General features: G+C 36.9%; 2 protein-coding genes across 2 annotated transcripts; one reads left to right on the forward strand and one right to left on the reverse strand.

Annotated features, from left to right (window-relative positions):
• Positions 1–3,771: 3,771 nt before the first annotated feature.
• Positions 3,772–7,027, reverse strand: LOC112084357. Its single transcript, XM_024153478.1, has 6 exons — positions 6,184–7,027; positions 5,801–6,000; positions 5,195–5,368; positions 4,739–4,915; positions 4,118–4,672; positions 3,772–4,074 (listed from the first exon to the last, which is right to left on the reverse strand). The coding sequence occupies exons 1-6, from the start codon at positions 7,025–7,027 to the stop codon at positions 3,772–3,774; spliced, it is 2,253 nt and encodes a 750-aa protein (XP_024009246.1).
• A 4,574-nt stretch (positions 7,028–11,601) lies between these two features.
• LOC112084358 lies at positions 11,602–13,017 on the forward strand. The gene has a single exon (XM_024153479.1). The coding sequence runs from the start codon at positions 11,602–11,604 to the stop codon at positions 13,015–13,017; it is 1,416 nt and encodes a 471-aa protein (XP_024009247.1).
• Positions 13,018–14,721: the final 1,704 nt, after the last annotated feature.

The following is a 14,721-nucleotide window of genomic DNA, read 5'->3' on the forward strand; positions in this document are numbered from 1 at the left end:
TATGCTCATAGTAAAAAAGATAATGTTGCCTAAAATTAGTGATAAACTTGTCAAAAGAATTACCATTTTTCCGTTTAGTCCTAATTTTTTGAATTTTTTTCCAAATTTTTTTTCCTGGATATTGAGAGGATGTGAAACCCTGCAATTCAAAGTCTTCTTTATTGATGGCTAAATAGAGTTTTTTTTTAAAAAAAAAAATAAAATAGAACTAAAAAAACATAGGAAAAAAATATTATGTTGCCTTTTAAGATTACTAAAATAATTCTCAAGAAAATTACCATTTTTTTGTTTAGTCCAAATTTTTTGGCATTTTTTCCAAAACTATTTTCTTGGAAAGTGAGCACATTTCAAGTTTTTCTTTATTCATAGCTAACCATCTACTAAAAAAAATTTCTTGTAACACCATTTCGGTAACAATTTTTTTTTTTTTTTTTGAAGAATGTAAAATTTATTTAACAAAAAATGTCTTTACAATGAATGCTTCTATAGTCTGATTAAAAAAAATTAATCAACACTTAGAATAGAGATTGATTTAGCTCGGATCAGCTTCAGCGGGTGGAGAACCACCAAGTTAGGCCGTCATCGTATCTGAAGCCATTTGTGTGTCATATGGAGGAGACTCTGTTTCTCACTCCCTTATCAATGAAGAGAATCATCTGGAGAGAGGATTGAGGTTGTTCACCATGTCCTCTCCTGTTTCGCTCGCGCCGAATAGTATGTGTAGCCAGTTGAAAAGCATATCTGAACAAGAATAGAGGTGTTGAGCTGAGTGTGGAGTCAGAGAGGAGAAGAACCAAACTATCCCAATCTGTGGAGAAGCTATTTCCAAGTAGATTAGAAGCAATCTTTGTCCAAATTTCCGCCGAGAATCTGGAGGAGAAGAAAAGATGACTTCTCGTCTCCATTGGGTCGTTGCAGAAGGCACAGACCATGTTTATTGCAGAGTTCCAGTGCACCATTCGATCCTTAGTCGCTAAACGATTTTGAATGGCCAGCCATACCATGAACGAATACTTAGGAGTGGCACATGAGAACCAAACTCTTTTGTACCAATTCACTCGAGGCTGCTCTGTTCTAATATTGCGTTAGGTTTCGTGTGCCGAGAATTTTGTCTTGAACTTGTTATTTCACCCTTGCCATATCTTTCGATCGGCTCCAGATCGCTCACTTAGGCGCAATTCGTCAGTAACTTTCTCTGTCTCCCTGTATATTGGTGCATGATGTGTGCTGTTGTGAGGGTTGTCAAGTTTTACCCTAAATGAAGTCAATAGCCGCAAGTGCACAGCTGATCGGTTGTAGTACTTAAAGATCGAATCCACAGGGAAGGAGGACTTTCCTGCCAAAGCCTTCGAAAGAAATATAAAGTAAGGAAGTCTAGAGCCAGACAATTTTTGTAAGGGTTTTGGTGGTGTCTTTAAAACGTAAAACTAATCTTAACGAGAAAATACGGGAATTAAAATGACCTAATAAATAAACTTAATGAAATCGACTAAAAACGAGAAAAACGGTTAAACCTAATTGCTTAAATAAAAATCGATTAAGAGAATGAAAATGATGAACTAAAGCTTGAAATAAAATCGATGTAAATCTATAGAAAAGAGGGCGCTGGGTTTCAGGGAAGTTTATTTGATAAGATCTTAGCTAAAACTTTTCAAACTACAGTCACAGACGTATGAATACGCCACTACCGTGATCATAGACAACTATCTCTCTCAACTCTGACCAGCAGGTTTCTACTCTAGCCCTGGAAGAGAAAAGATGCACTATGTTTAAGTCTCGTCAGCATTCACAAATCGCCCATAGGTAGGTTTCCACTCCTATGTTTGTTTTGCTCTCCCAAACTAGTTCATGACGCTACTCCCATGCATTAAAAGTAAATTCAGAAGAAAAAGTTATAAGATTCGGCTTCAATAGCTCATGGAATCCTCATCGAACATATATATCCCCATCGAAAATCCCTTTGACCCATCAATAAAACTACTCAGACATGATGAACGAAATCAAAAACATAGTATTAGAAAGTAGAGCAATAATCGAAATTGAAAAAGAAAGAACAAGGGTTCAAGAGATAGATCTCTCTCTCCCTAAACCTAAAAACAAAAGCTTAAAGTAAATCTCTTCTAAAGTATTTCGTCTCTCCTCTTCTCTATTCTCCTCTCTGTAAAAACGACCTAAGTGATAAGTATTTATAGTCTCCAATACTCCATGGTGTCTAGTGTTCCGGAATTGAGGCTTAGAAAATGATTTGGGCTTCAGAAATGGGCCTTCTAACTCAGAGTTGGCTGGCCGCGGTCGGGAAGTGTGTGGCCGCGGGGAATGGATGCTTGGCCGCAGTCGGGTAGCCTCTGATCGTGGTGAAATGGCTGTTGACCGCGGGTGGAAATGCTTGCCGGCTGGTTTATGGGACATCTTGCTCTTCGCATAACTTTTGATTGAACCGTTGGATTGCCAAGCTGTAAAGTGTTTTGGAAAGCTGATAGTTCCATATTTGAGATCTAGAAATTTGAGCTGGATCAGACGGTGAGAAGGCCTTCAATCGGGGGTGAACTTCTGACGGTTTGACTTTGAGCTGAAAATCTGGTTTTTATCCATTTTGTTAAACTTTTCCCTAAATTTCCTGAAAAGAGCCTTGGAACTACAAATACTAGAAAAACGTAATAAAAGTACTTGAAAGAAATTAAAAACATAGAAAAATTATTTCAAAACGATCCATTAAAGTGGTCAAAATACGGTGTTATCAGTGCACGGGGATTCCTTCTCCAGTGAGTCACAAGCACTGATCCGACTGTTTCATTCTGTTTAATTCCCATACCAATAAGTCCAGCAATACCAGTTCTATCCAAAGTCTCCCATGGGGTGACCAGATATCATACCAAAAAGAAGTAGAAAACCCATTTCCAACCTCTACGCGAGAGAACTGTGCTGCCATATCTCTGCATTTCAGGAGCTTCCTCCAGATACAAGATCCCGATGATGTTGAATCGCTAATAGCCCAAAGCGAGTGCTATCGCAGCAAGTACTCCTTACCCATAGCAAATCTTTAGAAGCAATTATTCTCCATAGAAGTTTCATAGAGCACACCTTGTTCACTTCTTTTAGTGGCCGAATACCCAATCCCCCCTCCTTTTTCAGCCTACATACATCACTCCATGAGACTTTGGCTTTCCGAGAACTCAACTCAGGACCTTACCAGAGAAATGCAGAACATAGTTTTTTGATCTCCTTTATGCATTCACCTGGGAGACAGAAAGCAGTGAGACAGAAATTTGTAGTGCTTAGAAGTACTGATTTAATCAGTTGCAGTCTTCCTACAAAGGAGAGAAATCTCGCTGTTCATGTGCCAATTCATCGTCTAATCTTCTCTAGCAAAGGCAGATAGCCCGAACTACTCATTCTTTTCGTGATCAGAGGAAGGCCTAAGTATCGAACTAGAGTACCTGTTGCGACTTGGAATCTTGTAGCAAACAGATCTCGAGTATTCTCCGATATACCAGCAGTGAACAAGGTGGATTTCTCCAAGCTAATTCTCAGACCTGATATCTTCGCAAAATCGTTAAAAACCTCTATTACTCCTTCCAACGACCGAATATTACCATCTGTAAAGATCTTATTATCGTCAGCAAAACAGAGATGCATTAGATTTATGTTTTTACAGGATGGGTGATAACCAATTCGACGTTCTCTTGCCGCAGTATCCAAGAGTTTAGACAGGACATTCATGCAGATCACAAAGAGATATGGAGAAAGAGCGCAGCCTTGACGTAACCCTCTCTAACTTTTTAAGAACCATGCGAGTTCCCCGTTCACCTGTACCGAGAAAGACGCCCTCGTCACACACAACTTGATCCAGTGAATGAATATTGCCGGGAAATTTAGAGCAGCCAGTGTATTCAGCAGAAACGGCCACTGTAGTGTATCAAATGCCTTTGATATATCGATCTTTACCGCACTCCTCGGAAAAATGTCTGCTTTGTGATAATCCTTCACCAACTCAGTGGCAAGCAAAAGATTTTCAACTAGCAGCCGATCTTTGATAAAAGCAGATTGATTCGGAGCGATGAACTTCAGGAGAATCTGCTTCAATCAATTTGCAATGATTTTTGATATTACCTTATACACATGGATGATAATATTTCATTTCTTTAGCATCCTCCTTCTTTGGTATAGGAGCCAATATCATGGTGTTGATGCCCTTTGGAAGAAAACTTTTAGTGAAAAATGACTGAACTGCAACAGTGAAATCCTTACCCACCACCGGCCAAGCAGCTTTAAAGAGCTCGGATGTAAATCCATCGGGACCTGGTGATTTATTTGCTGGCATCTTAAATAATACATCCCTGACTTCATCATCTGTCACTGCCCGAGTGAGAAGCGAACAGTCTGTATCCGAAACCTGAAACTGCAACAGCTCAGCAAGTCTATCTTCGGATGCACCCTCAAACTCAGTCAGGACTGCTTGGAGGAACTGTCGAAAGAAACTTTCAGCCTCTGCTTTAATATCTGTGCTACTCTTAGCGATCACTCCATTAGGAAAATGAATATCCCTTATTGAATTTCGAATCTCTCTGGTTTGTGCCGCTAGGTGAAAGACTTTGTTGTTCCCATCCCCAGTGTTAAGCCAATGTAATTTGGATCTTTGTTTTAGAAAGTTCTCCTCTAACTTTGCTACTGTCTACCATCGATTATTAGCTTTGACTTCCTCAGCAATAGACTGCTCTGTTGGAGCCGCAAGAGTTACCTGTTGCTTCTCACAAAGAGCTGAATACGCCTCCTTCGTTTTCTTAGTAAGATCCCCCACACTGCTCTTCCGCATCTCTTTTAGAATTGGTTTCAGGTTCTTTAATTTCTTGGAGAACTGAAACAACGCTGACGTTGAGTTGAACAGGGTAGGTGTGTTACTCCAGAAGTTTGTCACCTGCGAAATAAATTTCTGACACTCTGTAAGAACATTCATAAATTTAAATCGCCTACGAGTAGACTCAACCGGGGTAGTTAGTTGAATTCGACAACGAGCATGGTCTGAACATCCCCCTGAATCGAAAACAGAGTACGAGCTTGAAAAAGCTTGGTACCATGATCGATTTATCAGAGCTCTATCCAGCTTTTTACAAATGAGGGTACCCTCCTCTCTTTTGTTACACCATGTGAATAAAGAGCCATGATAAGTCAGATCCTCAAGGGAACAATATCTAACCATCTCCTGAAAATCTCTCATTCCAGCAGAGATAGTTGGCGAATTAGCAAACTCTGAGTGTTCCTCTCCATCAAAAATTTCATTATAATCTCCAAGCAGAATCCATGGCTTGTTTCTGATCATCGGAGAATCCTGGTGAGCTCTTAAGGCCCCCCATAACTCTCGTCGATCATCCTTAAAATTTGATGCATAAATGTAAGAGCAAAAGAATTCCTCTTCTAGATGCTCCACCTTTACCGAAACAGTTATTAACTGTTAACCTCACTTCTGGACTCCAAACCACCCAAATGTGACCTAACCGGTGATGCTCATAGTTAGCCATATATGACCAACCCGAAAATACTGATGAAACAATTTGCATTGCTTTACTCTCCTTAACCCGAGTCTCCAACAAGCAACCAAATTGCAGAGAATTCTCCACTACCCACTTCTTCACTACATAATGTTTAATAGTTTTGTTGAATCCGCGAACATTCCAGAAGAACCCTGTCATCTAATTTCGTCTGAGGGATTTCTTTTTTGCTACAGTGCTTGGAGCAGCAGCAGCAGCAAGTGGTTCAGAGAGTGTTTTGTTTGAATTCTTTGACGCGTGTGGGAGAGGAATACGATTGCCAATCTCATCCTTTTTTCTCGCATTTTATCTGTTTGGTCCTCAGCTTGAAGCTCTCCCTCCTCCATCTCAGCAGACACATTCGTTTGGGGAATTGTTTCTGCTGGATTACGGAGAGCTGCAGCTACCAACATATCTTCCTCATGCTCTTTACCCTTATTGCTCTCTAACTCCTCATTCCCCTCATCTTCAACATCTTGGAGAATGAGAAATCGAGAAGGTGAAGAAATCACTACATCTTGCTTTGCACTTTCAGCCTGACGGCCTACTTTGTTCGGTGAAACTACGCGCCATTCGCTTTCCACCTCCGACTAATGAGGGTCCAAACTCCCTGCATCCGAAGTTCCCAAAACTCGCTCAGCTGATTCGGCTTTCTTACTTCTCGATTTCTGCCCTGATTTGGCCGGAGTCAGCTGAGATTCTGGAACCTTTTCTACCTCAGCCACCTCTGTGGATACCAAGTTCTCTCTTGTTCCTCGCTTTAGAATCCTAACATTCCCTGATTTTGGCAAGCAAACATCCTCCAGGTGGCCCCACTTGCTACATTTTGAACACCGAGATGGTATCCAAGGATACATGTATTCATTCTCGACATCTTCACTCTGAATCTCGAAACAGTGACTTGTTGGTAAAGGTTTTGACAGATCAGCCTCCACGAAAACCTTTGCCTCTTCATATTTTTTGCAGAGCTCTGTGTTAGGGTGTAAGCGCTTGGGAACTCTGACTGCAATAGAAAGAAATCCCAGCCCTTTCCATGAAAACATCAAGTATGGAACGTTCTTTAAAATTACCCAGATGGGAATTGTACTGATTTCTGGTGGAGGCTCCTTGATGGGTGAACACTTCGATATAACCATCGGTATATCAGCAATATTCCAAGTTCCTCTCCTAAAAACTCTGTTTCGAACTCTTGCATCCCGAATTCTGAATCTCATCGTGTTTGAATTTACCTCAAACACGTCGACTTTGATTGTTTTGTCTCCTAAAGGCCAAATTTTGTTTACCATGACATGATCTTTAGCAATATGCGGAGCTGTTGCTAAGAACCTTCCCCCAAGCAGATTTTCCCATAACGGATCATCTCCGATCACATCATCCGGCACAATCACCTTTGACAAACTCGGGATCTTCTTGACCACGTTATCCCAAGACGACTTTGACGATTCCTCCTGCACCTGATCCGACTCCTTCTGACTGTCAACCTCCGCTTCCGGCGCCGTCATGGTGGCGTCGCCGGCATCCAAACCTTGATAACACGACAAGAGAGCACCAAAAACCTAATCGCCTTATTTTCGCCTCCCTAGATATTCGTTAACAAATTTTCAAACATACAAAAATCACTTGCTTGCAAATGATCAATGTTTTGATTAAGAAATTTTAAGTTAATTTGAAGTTTATCAACAATAAATTGTTATATAAGGTGTTATTTTTCAAAGTAAGAAAGCATTATAAAAAATATCAATAAAACAAATAATGAAGAATGAAACAAAATATATATAATCTTGAAAAGACATAAGTATTAAGAAAAACAACATTTGATAATCAGTGGTTATATATGAAATGGTATAATTAATAAAATAAAACGAAAAGACACAACTGTAGAATGATAAACTTTATATAAATTAGTAGTTATACTTGAAAAGGTTCAATTAACTAAAAATAATAATAATAATAATTAGAACGACAAGTTCATTCATAGAGGCAATCATTGATAATCAGCGGTTATTTATATATGAAATGGTATAATTGATAATATAAAACGAAAAGACACAACCGTAGTATGATAACTTCTATATAAATTAGCAGCTATACATGAAAATGACAATAGAAAGACATAATAATTCAATGGTTCATTCATAGTTTTTCATCTTGTTATTATTAATAGATATAATCTAATTATATAATTAAAATTTTATATTCTTTTTAAAAGATAAATCAATAATAGAAAGACAAATGAAGAAACAATTTTTAGGTTCATCCCCAAGAATGAACCTTTTATTCACCCATTTTTATTTTAACCAAGATATTACATTTAAACATTTTTAATGGAGAAAAACTAAACCCTAAATTGCAAATATTGAACTCAAACATAATGTTTAACTTTATTTTAAATTAACTTTGAATAAACAAGTATTTTTACATAATTATTTGTGCTATTGGAATTTAAATTTAGGATGATAAGTTTGAAAAATAAATTGTGTTTAGAATATTCACCAATTAAAATTTAAAATAAACAAATAAAAAAATTAAGAATATACAATCATTAAGCTTTTTGTTTCATTTAATTTTTAGGGTTGGGTTTCATTTGTTTTATTATTAATGATTTTATATTTTATATTTTATTTGTTTAATTTCAATATAATATTGGATATCACATTCTTATTAGTAAAATTAAGAGGGGGTGAATAAAGTGATTCACTCCTAGGGGTGAACCCAACAATTTTTCTTTCTGTAATAACCCAACCTAATTAGGAATTGTTTTAATTTTCTTTTTCCAATTGATTTTCTAATCTCCTAATTAAACTGATTTAAAAACTCCTATATAAGCCCTAATTTCTTCCTCTAACCCTAAACACAAAAGAAAATCACTGCCTCCTTTTTTTGTCCTCCCTCCAGTGACACTAGCCTCCTGTCTCTCCCTGCGACTTCTCTCTCTCTCTCTTCTTCCTCGCGCCGGTGATCTCCCCCTCTCTCCTTTGCTTGCCATTGTGATAAGGGTGAGATATGTAAACAAGAAGTGGTGTTGATATATATATATATATATATATACATATATACCATAAGAAATGGAAGTAGATCATATATAAAAAAAAGAAATATCATAAAATAAAATTATGAACATAAAAGAAACAGAAATAAAATAAAAATTATTAATAAAATATATATATATATATATATATATATATATATTATTAAGCATAATGCACGGTTAAACCAGCCACAGAAACATAAATTTAAATATAAACATAAATGTAAACTGTAATAATACACAAGATAAAATATTTTTATTACATAAAAGTAAAGGCGGCTAAACCAGCCATAGTACAAGTTTGGAAAAACTTACTTATTGGAGATCGTAACAATGTAGAAGATAACAGGACTTAGAGAATATGGTAGAGAAAGAGAATGAAAGAGAAGGATGAGAAATTGAGAATGAAAACTTGAGGATTACAACTAAACACACACTCCTTTATATAGGAGTTTTACAAGAGTTCAAATAATAAAAATAATAATAAAACATAAAATAGTGGTAGAGAGTGGATAAATCCACTCACAAAAGCTTGTCTCCAATTGCAAAAGATTGTCTCCAATTTCAAAGTGGTGTCACGTCTGCGGAAAATAATATCGAGAAATGCGGTCTTCGATGTGCGGTGTTGTCGTATTTCGTCGTTGTGGATCGTATCAAAATATTCGTCTTTATGATATTTTTGTAACAGTGATTTTGTCGAGATTTGTACTTTGGTGGCGAGAAATCATCATCCACTGTTTCCAAAAATTTCTTCATCGACCTATGGGATATTAGATTCTGATCCGCTTCCCGAGGTTTGTGAAATAGAGTCTGAGATTGAAGGCATGAATTGTAAGGAGATTACCTTGATTTCTTCTTCAGATTTAGCTGCTGCTAGCATCGATAACATTTTGGATTTTTGTGCCAAGAAAAAGGTTGTTTCCGGTGTTTGGTTTTTATTTGGTGTTTGGATAAGGGCGACGGAGGAGTTGGAATTTTGGATTTTTATCCATTCTAGAATGTTGAACGGATAAAGGTTTGAGGGAATTTTAAATTTATCCCACCATTTTACCCTGAACTTTCTCATAATGATTGGAATCGGATCAGGGGAAAACTCGAGATTCCACGAAAAAACCCAAGGAAAATGAAATTTAGAGTGAAAAAGGGCTAATGGGGGAAATTTCTTTTCATTTTCTGATGGAATGAAGTTTGTTTTGAAGATTTGAAAGACTTTTGAATGTTAGGCTTGAAAATTTCGGCAACAGAACCAAAATAGTTCTACCATGGAATGAACCAATAAGGAGATTTGGATAAATCACAAGTGGTATCAAAAAAGATTAACCATGTGTGTTTACGTTTTGAAGATTGGATTAATAAAGAATTGTACCAAGCCTGACAATAGTCACAATAGTTGAAGAGACATTGAAACAAGAGAGATCTTTTAGATTTTCTGGAAAATTTAGATTTTCATTAAGATCGTATTCCCAATCGCTTGGAGCAATGACCTTATAAATTTTAAAAGTGGAATAAGCAGGATCAGTGTGGTTTTCATTACTATAAAAATGTTTGAAGGACACTGATTCTGTTATTTCCAAAATTGTTTGAAAGAATAACACAGTTTTATCTGTATTATGAGGTTTGAAAAATCTGTTTTTCCAAAAATATTTTTCGATTGTTAAAAATGGGTCGTTGCTGACCAAAAATCCTTTTTCAATATTTATAATGTTTTGGTAAATAGTTTTTTCAAAATTTTCAGAAGGTGAGTTTTGTGGAAACTCCTTCAGAATAATTTGTGAATTATTCGAAGGTTTTGAAATCATTTTAAAGGTCTGGTTTTCATGTAAAATTATTTTTGAAGGGACCTCAGAGGATTTTAAGACATTTTTCGAAGAGGGGGTTTTAGAAGAATCAACCTTCTCCTGTTTTGAAAAACTTAGCTTGAAGGCTTTTTGTAGCTGTAGAATTTGATCCATGATTTTCTCTGGAGTTTGAAGATAATCAGAATGTTCTTCTTTTTTCACATTCTTTTTTGTAACGGAGATACAGGGTTCTGTTTTTATCTGTGGTGATGTGTTTGGGGGTAAGGTTTTTTCTGGGATTGGTTCCAGGGATATGCCTTTTCCTTTATCAATCTTCCTCGGAGGCATCGTACCTGTTTTGAAGAAATTCCCTTGTCAATAAATCTGGAACAGAGTTTGAATCTCCTTTAATATATTCTATATCAAAATCAAAAATACTTAAAATTGCTTGCCATCGTGCAAAAATTTGATTTGAGGCAAGGTTTTTAACATATTTTTTGGAAAACATCTTTAACGTTTTTGCAATCGATACGTAATAAAAATTTTTTATTCAAAAGATCACTTTGAAATTTTTGCACTACAAGAAAACATGAAATTAGCGACTGCCATTTACGACGGATAAAACAGTCGTAAATAGTTCCGACTGTTTAGCGACTGTTGTACGCCTATTTAGTGACTAATGTAATTTAGTCGTAAAAGGGTCGCTGATTTGTTGCCAATTAAAACAGTCGTAATTTGGTCGTTAATTAACGACTACATTGCGACTTGTGCGGCGGGTCGCATAATTTATAACACGTGTTATGAGTTTTTTGGTAGGTGTACCGGTTTTTTGCGACTAAAACTGTGCAGTCGCAGTTTAGTCGGAAAATAGTAGCAATTTAGTCGCAAATTTTTCTATATATACAGCACAACGCATCTCTCTTCCATTCATTCACAAACACAATCTATAGAAGCTCTGAAATTCTGAGAGCGTTTCTAAGATATAATGTCTGGAAATTTCAGTAATAATAGTAATAGAGAGTGGATGTATAGACGGATCGATGAAGAGACGGGAAATTTCTCAACGGAATTTGTTTCCGGGGTGGAACAATTTATGAATTTTGCAAACAACCAAACGCTAGCACAGAGTAATGGCGGTAAATTTTACTGTCCTTGTAGTGTTTGCAAAAATAATAAATTTTTGCCGGGGAACAAAATTTGAAATCATCTGTACAGTAAAGGGTTCATGCCAGATTACTATATTTGGTATAAGCATGGGGAAGAAATTACTATGGATTATGGAACAAGTTATGGTAATACAACTCATTTAAGTTGGAGTGAAGAAGATGTGGGTAATGTAGTAGGAGATAGATATGTGGATATGGTGAATGATGCATTTCATGGTAATTATCATCAAGATGATAGTTATCAGAATGTACGTAACCATCCCCAACAATTTTACGATTTGTTAGAAGCTGGGAAAAAACCATTATATGATGGTCATGAAGGTCACTCGCAGTTATCTTTAGCTGCTCGGTTCATGCAAAATAAGGTAGATTATAATATGAGTGAAAAGTGTGTGGATTCGTGGGCATCTTTGTTTACGGAGTATTTACCAGAAGGAAATCAGTCAACCAAGTCACATTACGAGACAGAGAAATTGATGGGAAATTTGGGGCTTCCGTTTCATAAAATCGATGTTTGTATTAACAATTGTATGATCTTCTGGAAAGAAGATGAAATGTGGGAGGAGTGTAAATTTTGTCAGTCACCCAGATATAAGCCTAACGAAGGACGACGTTCACGAACCAGAATACCATATAGTCGTATGTGGTATCTACCTATTGGTGATAGATTAAAGAGGATGTATCAGAGCCAGAAGACTGCAGCGGCAATGAGTTGGCATGCTGAAAACCATGCAAAGGAGGGTGAAATGTGTCATCCCTGTGATGCTGCAGAGTGGAAATATTTTCAAGATCTACATCCCCAATTTGCTGAAGAACCCCGTAACGTGTATCTTGGGTTATGTACAGATGGATTCAATCCATTTGGCATGTCTCGTAATCATTCATTGTGGCCTATGATCTTGACTCCTTATAATTTACTCCCTGGTATGTGCATGAAGACTGAGTACTTGTTCCTCACAATACTGAATTCTGGGCCAACTCATCCGCGTGCTAGTCTCGATATCTTCCTCCGACCTCTTATCGAGGAGTTAAAAGAATTATGGTCAACTGGAATCGATGCATACGATGTATCTTTGCAGCAGAATTTCAAACTAAAGGCTGTGCTGATGTGGACGATAAGCGACTTTCCGGCGTATGGCATGTTGTCAGGATGGACGACCCATGGTAGATTGGCTTGTCCAATTTGTATGGACGATAAAAAGGCATTTTATCTGCTTAATGGAAGGAAGACGTGTTGGTTTGATTGTCATAGGAGGTTTCTCCCTCATGGTCATCCATTACGAAAGAATAGAAAAGACTTTTTGAAGGGTAGACACGCTATAAATGAGTCACCACCACAGTCTTTGACCGGTGAACAAGTTTATAGTAAGCGAATAGAAACTGTCAATCCTGCAAAAATTGCGGTGAAAACGGTCATGAAAAAAAGATGCCCGGATATGGGAAGTGGCATAACTGGCACAAAGAAAGTATATTTTGGGAGTTGCCTTAATGGAGGGACCTCAATGTCCGACATAATCTAGATGTGATGCATATAGAGAAGAATTTCTTTGATAACATCATGAATACTCTAATGAGTGTTGCGGATAAATCAAAAGACAATATTATGTCAAGGTTGGATATAGAACGATTTTGTGATCGGGCACACTTACATCTTGCTGAAAATGGTCAAGCTCCTTTTCCAGTATACACATTGGAAGAAGCTGATAGAAGAAGATTATTGGAATGTGTGAAAGGGGTACAATTTCCTGACGGTTATGCGTCAGACTTAGCTGCTTGTGTTGATATAGAAAGAGGAAAGCTTTCCGGCATGAAGAGTCATGACTGCCATGTTTTTATGGAACGGCTACTTCCATTTATCTTTGCAGAACTCTTGGACTGTAACGTCCACCTAGCATTATCAGGTACTTTAGTCGATTTAATGGTACATACATGTAAAAGTTCTGATTATAGTAATTTATTCTGAATTGAACTTTAATATATCTAGGTGTTGGAGGATTCTTTCGTGACTTATGTTCAAGAACTTTGCAAAAAAACAGGGTCCAAATCTTAAAACAAAACATAGTCCTAATCTTATGCAATTTGGAGAAGATTTTTCCACCATCATTTTTCGACATAATGGAGCACTTGCCTATACATCTTCCTTATGAAGCTGAATTAGGAGGCCCCGTGCAGTATAGGTGGATGTATCCTTTTGAAAGGTTTTTTAAAAAACTGAAAGCAAAAGCAAAAAATAAAAGATATGCATCAGGATCAATTGTTGAATCATATATCAATGACGAGATTACTTATTTTACGGAGCATTACTTTTCCGATCATATACAAACGAAATCAAGGTAAACTCCAAAACTGTGAATTCATATTTATAATTAGTCTATAATGGCCAAGGTAATTTTACATTAATATGTGAATTCATTTTTATTATTAAATATTGCACAGGTTAACAAGATTTGACGAAGGTGAAGTCCCTATATATGATGTCCCCGGAGTTCCTGATATATTTACTCACGTAGGTCGGCCAAGTGGGCAAATGCATAAAATATGGCTTTCAGAAAAAGATCACAAAATTGCACATGCATATGTTTTGCGAAATTGCGATTACTTTCAACCCTTTGAGAGGTATATCGAATTTCATCCTTTTCAGATGTATAATCTAGTATCATTTCTAGTATCATTACTTTCAACCCTTTATACAGGATGTTTGAGGATTATATTTGCACAAAATATCCACAACTCTCTGATAAAGAAGTCGCTAAAAAAAGAGCTGACGAATATCCTTCATGGGTGAAGAATTATGTACGTTTTCTATATGTTTACTAACTATGTACGTTTTCTATCAACAAATTAGTAATGTATACATATATTTATATGTGCAGGTTACTTACTAGAACGCCACAAATCCTTTTCCTATTTGGGTTCAGGATATAGTTCACGGACCAGTCAATAAAGCCAAAACCTGGCCTATTTACTTTACGAGAGGATATTTGTTTCATACACAGAACCATGGCAGAGGACGGAAGACATGTAACTTTGGAGTGTGTGTTAAAGGAGAAAACTACACCGATGCATCTGATGAAGCTGATTTTTACGGGATCTTAACTGATATCATACAACTAGAGTATGAGGGGATGGCAAATTTGAAAATCACACTTTTCAAGTGTGAGTGGTATGACCCTTTAAATTGTAGAGGCACTCGAAGGAGCAATGGTGGTGTCGTTGACGTTCTT

This window comes from Eutrema salsugineum, unplaced genomic scaffold (genome assembly GCF_000478725.1).
Source record: "Eutrema salsugineum unplaced genomic scaffold, Eutsalg1_0 scaffold_4, whole genome shotgun sequence".
In the NCBI taxonomy this organism is placed as follows: Eukaryota; Viridiplantae; Streptophyta; class Magnoliopsida; order Brassicales; family Brassicaceae; genus Eutrema; species Eutrema salsugineum.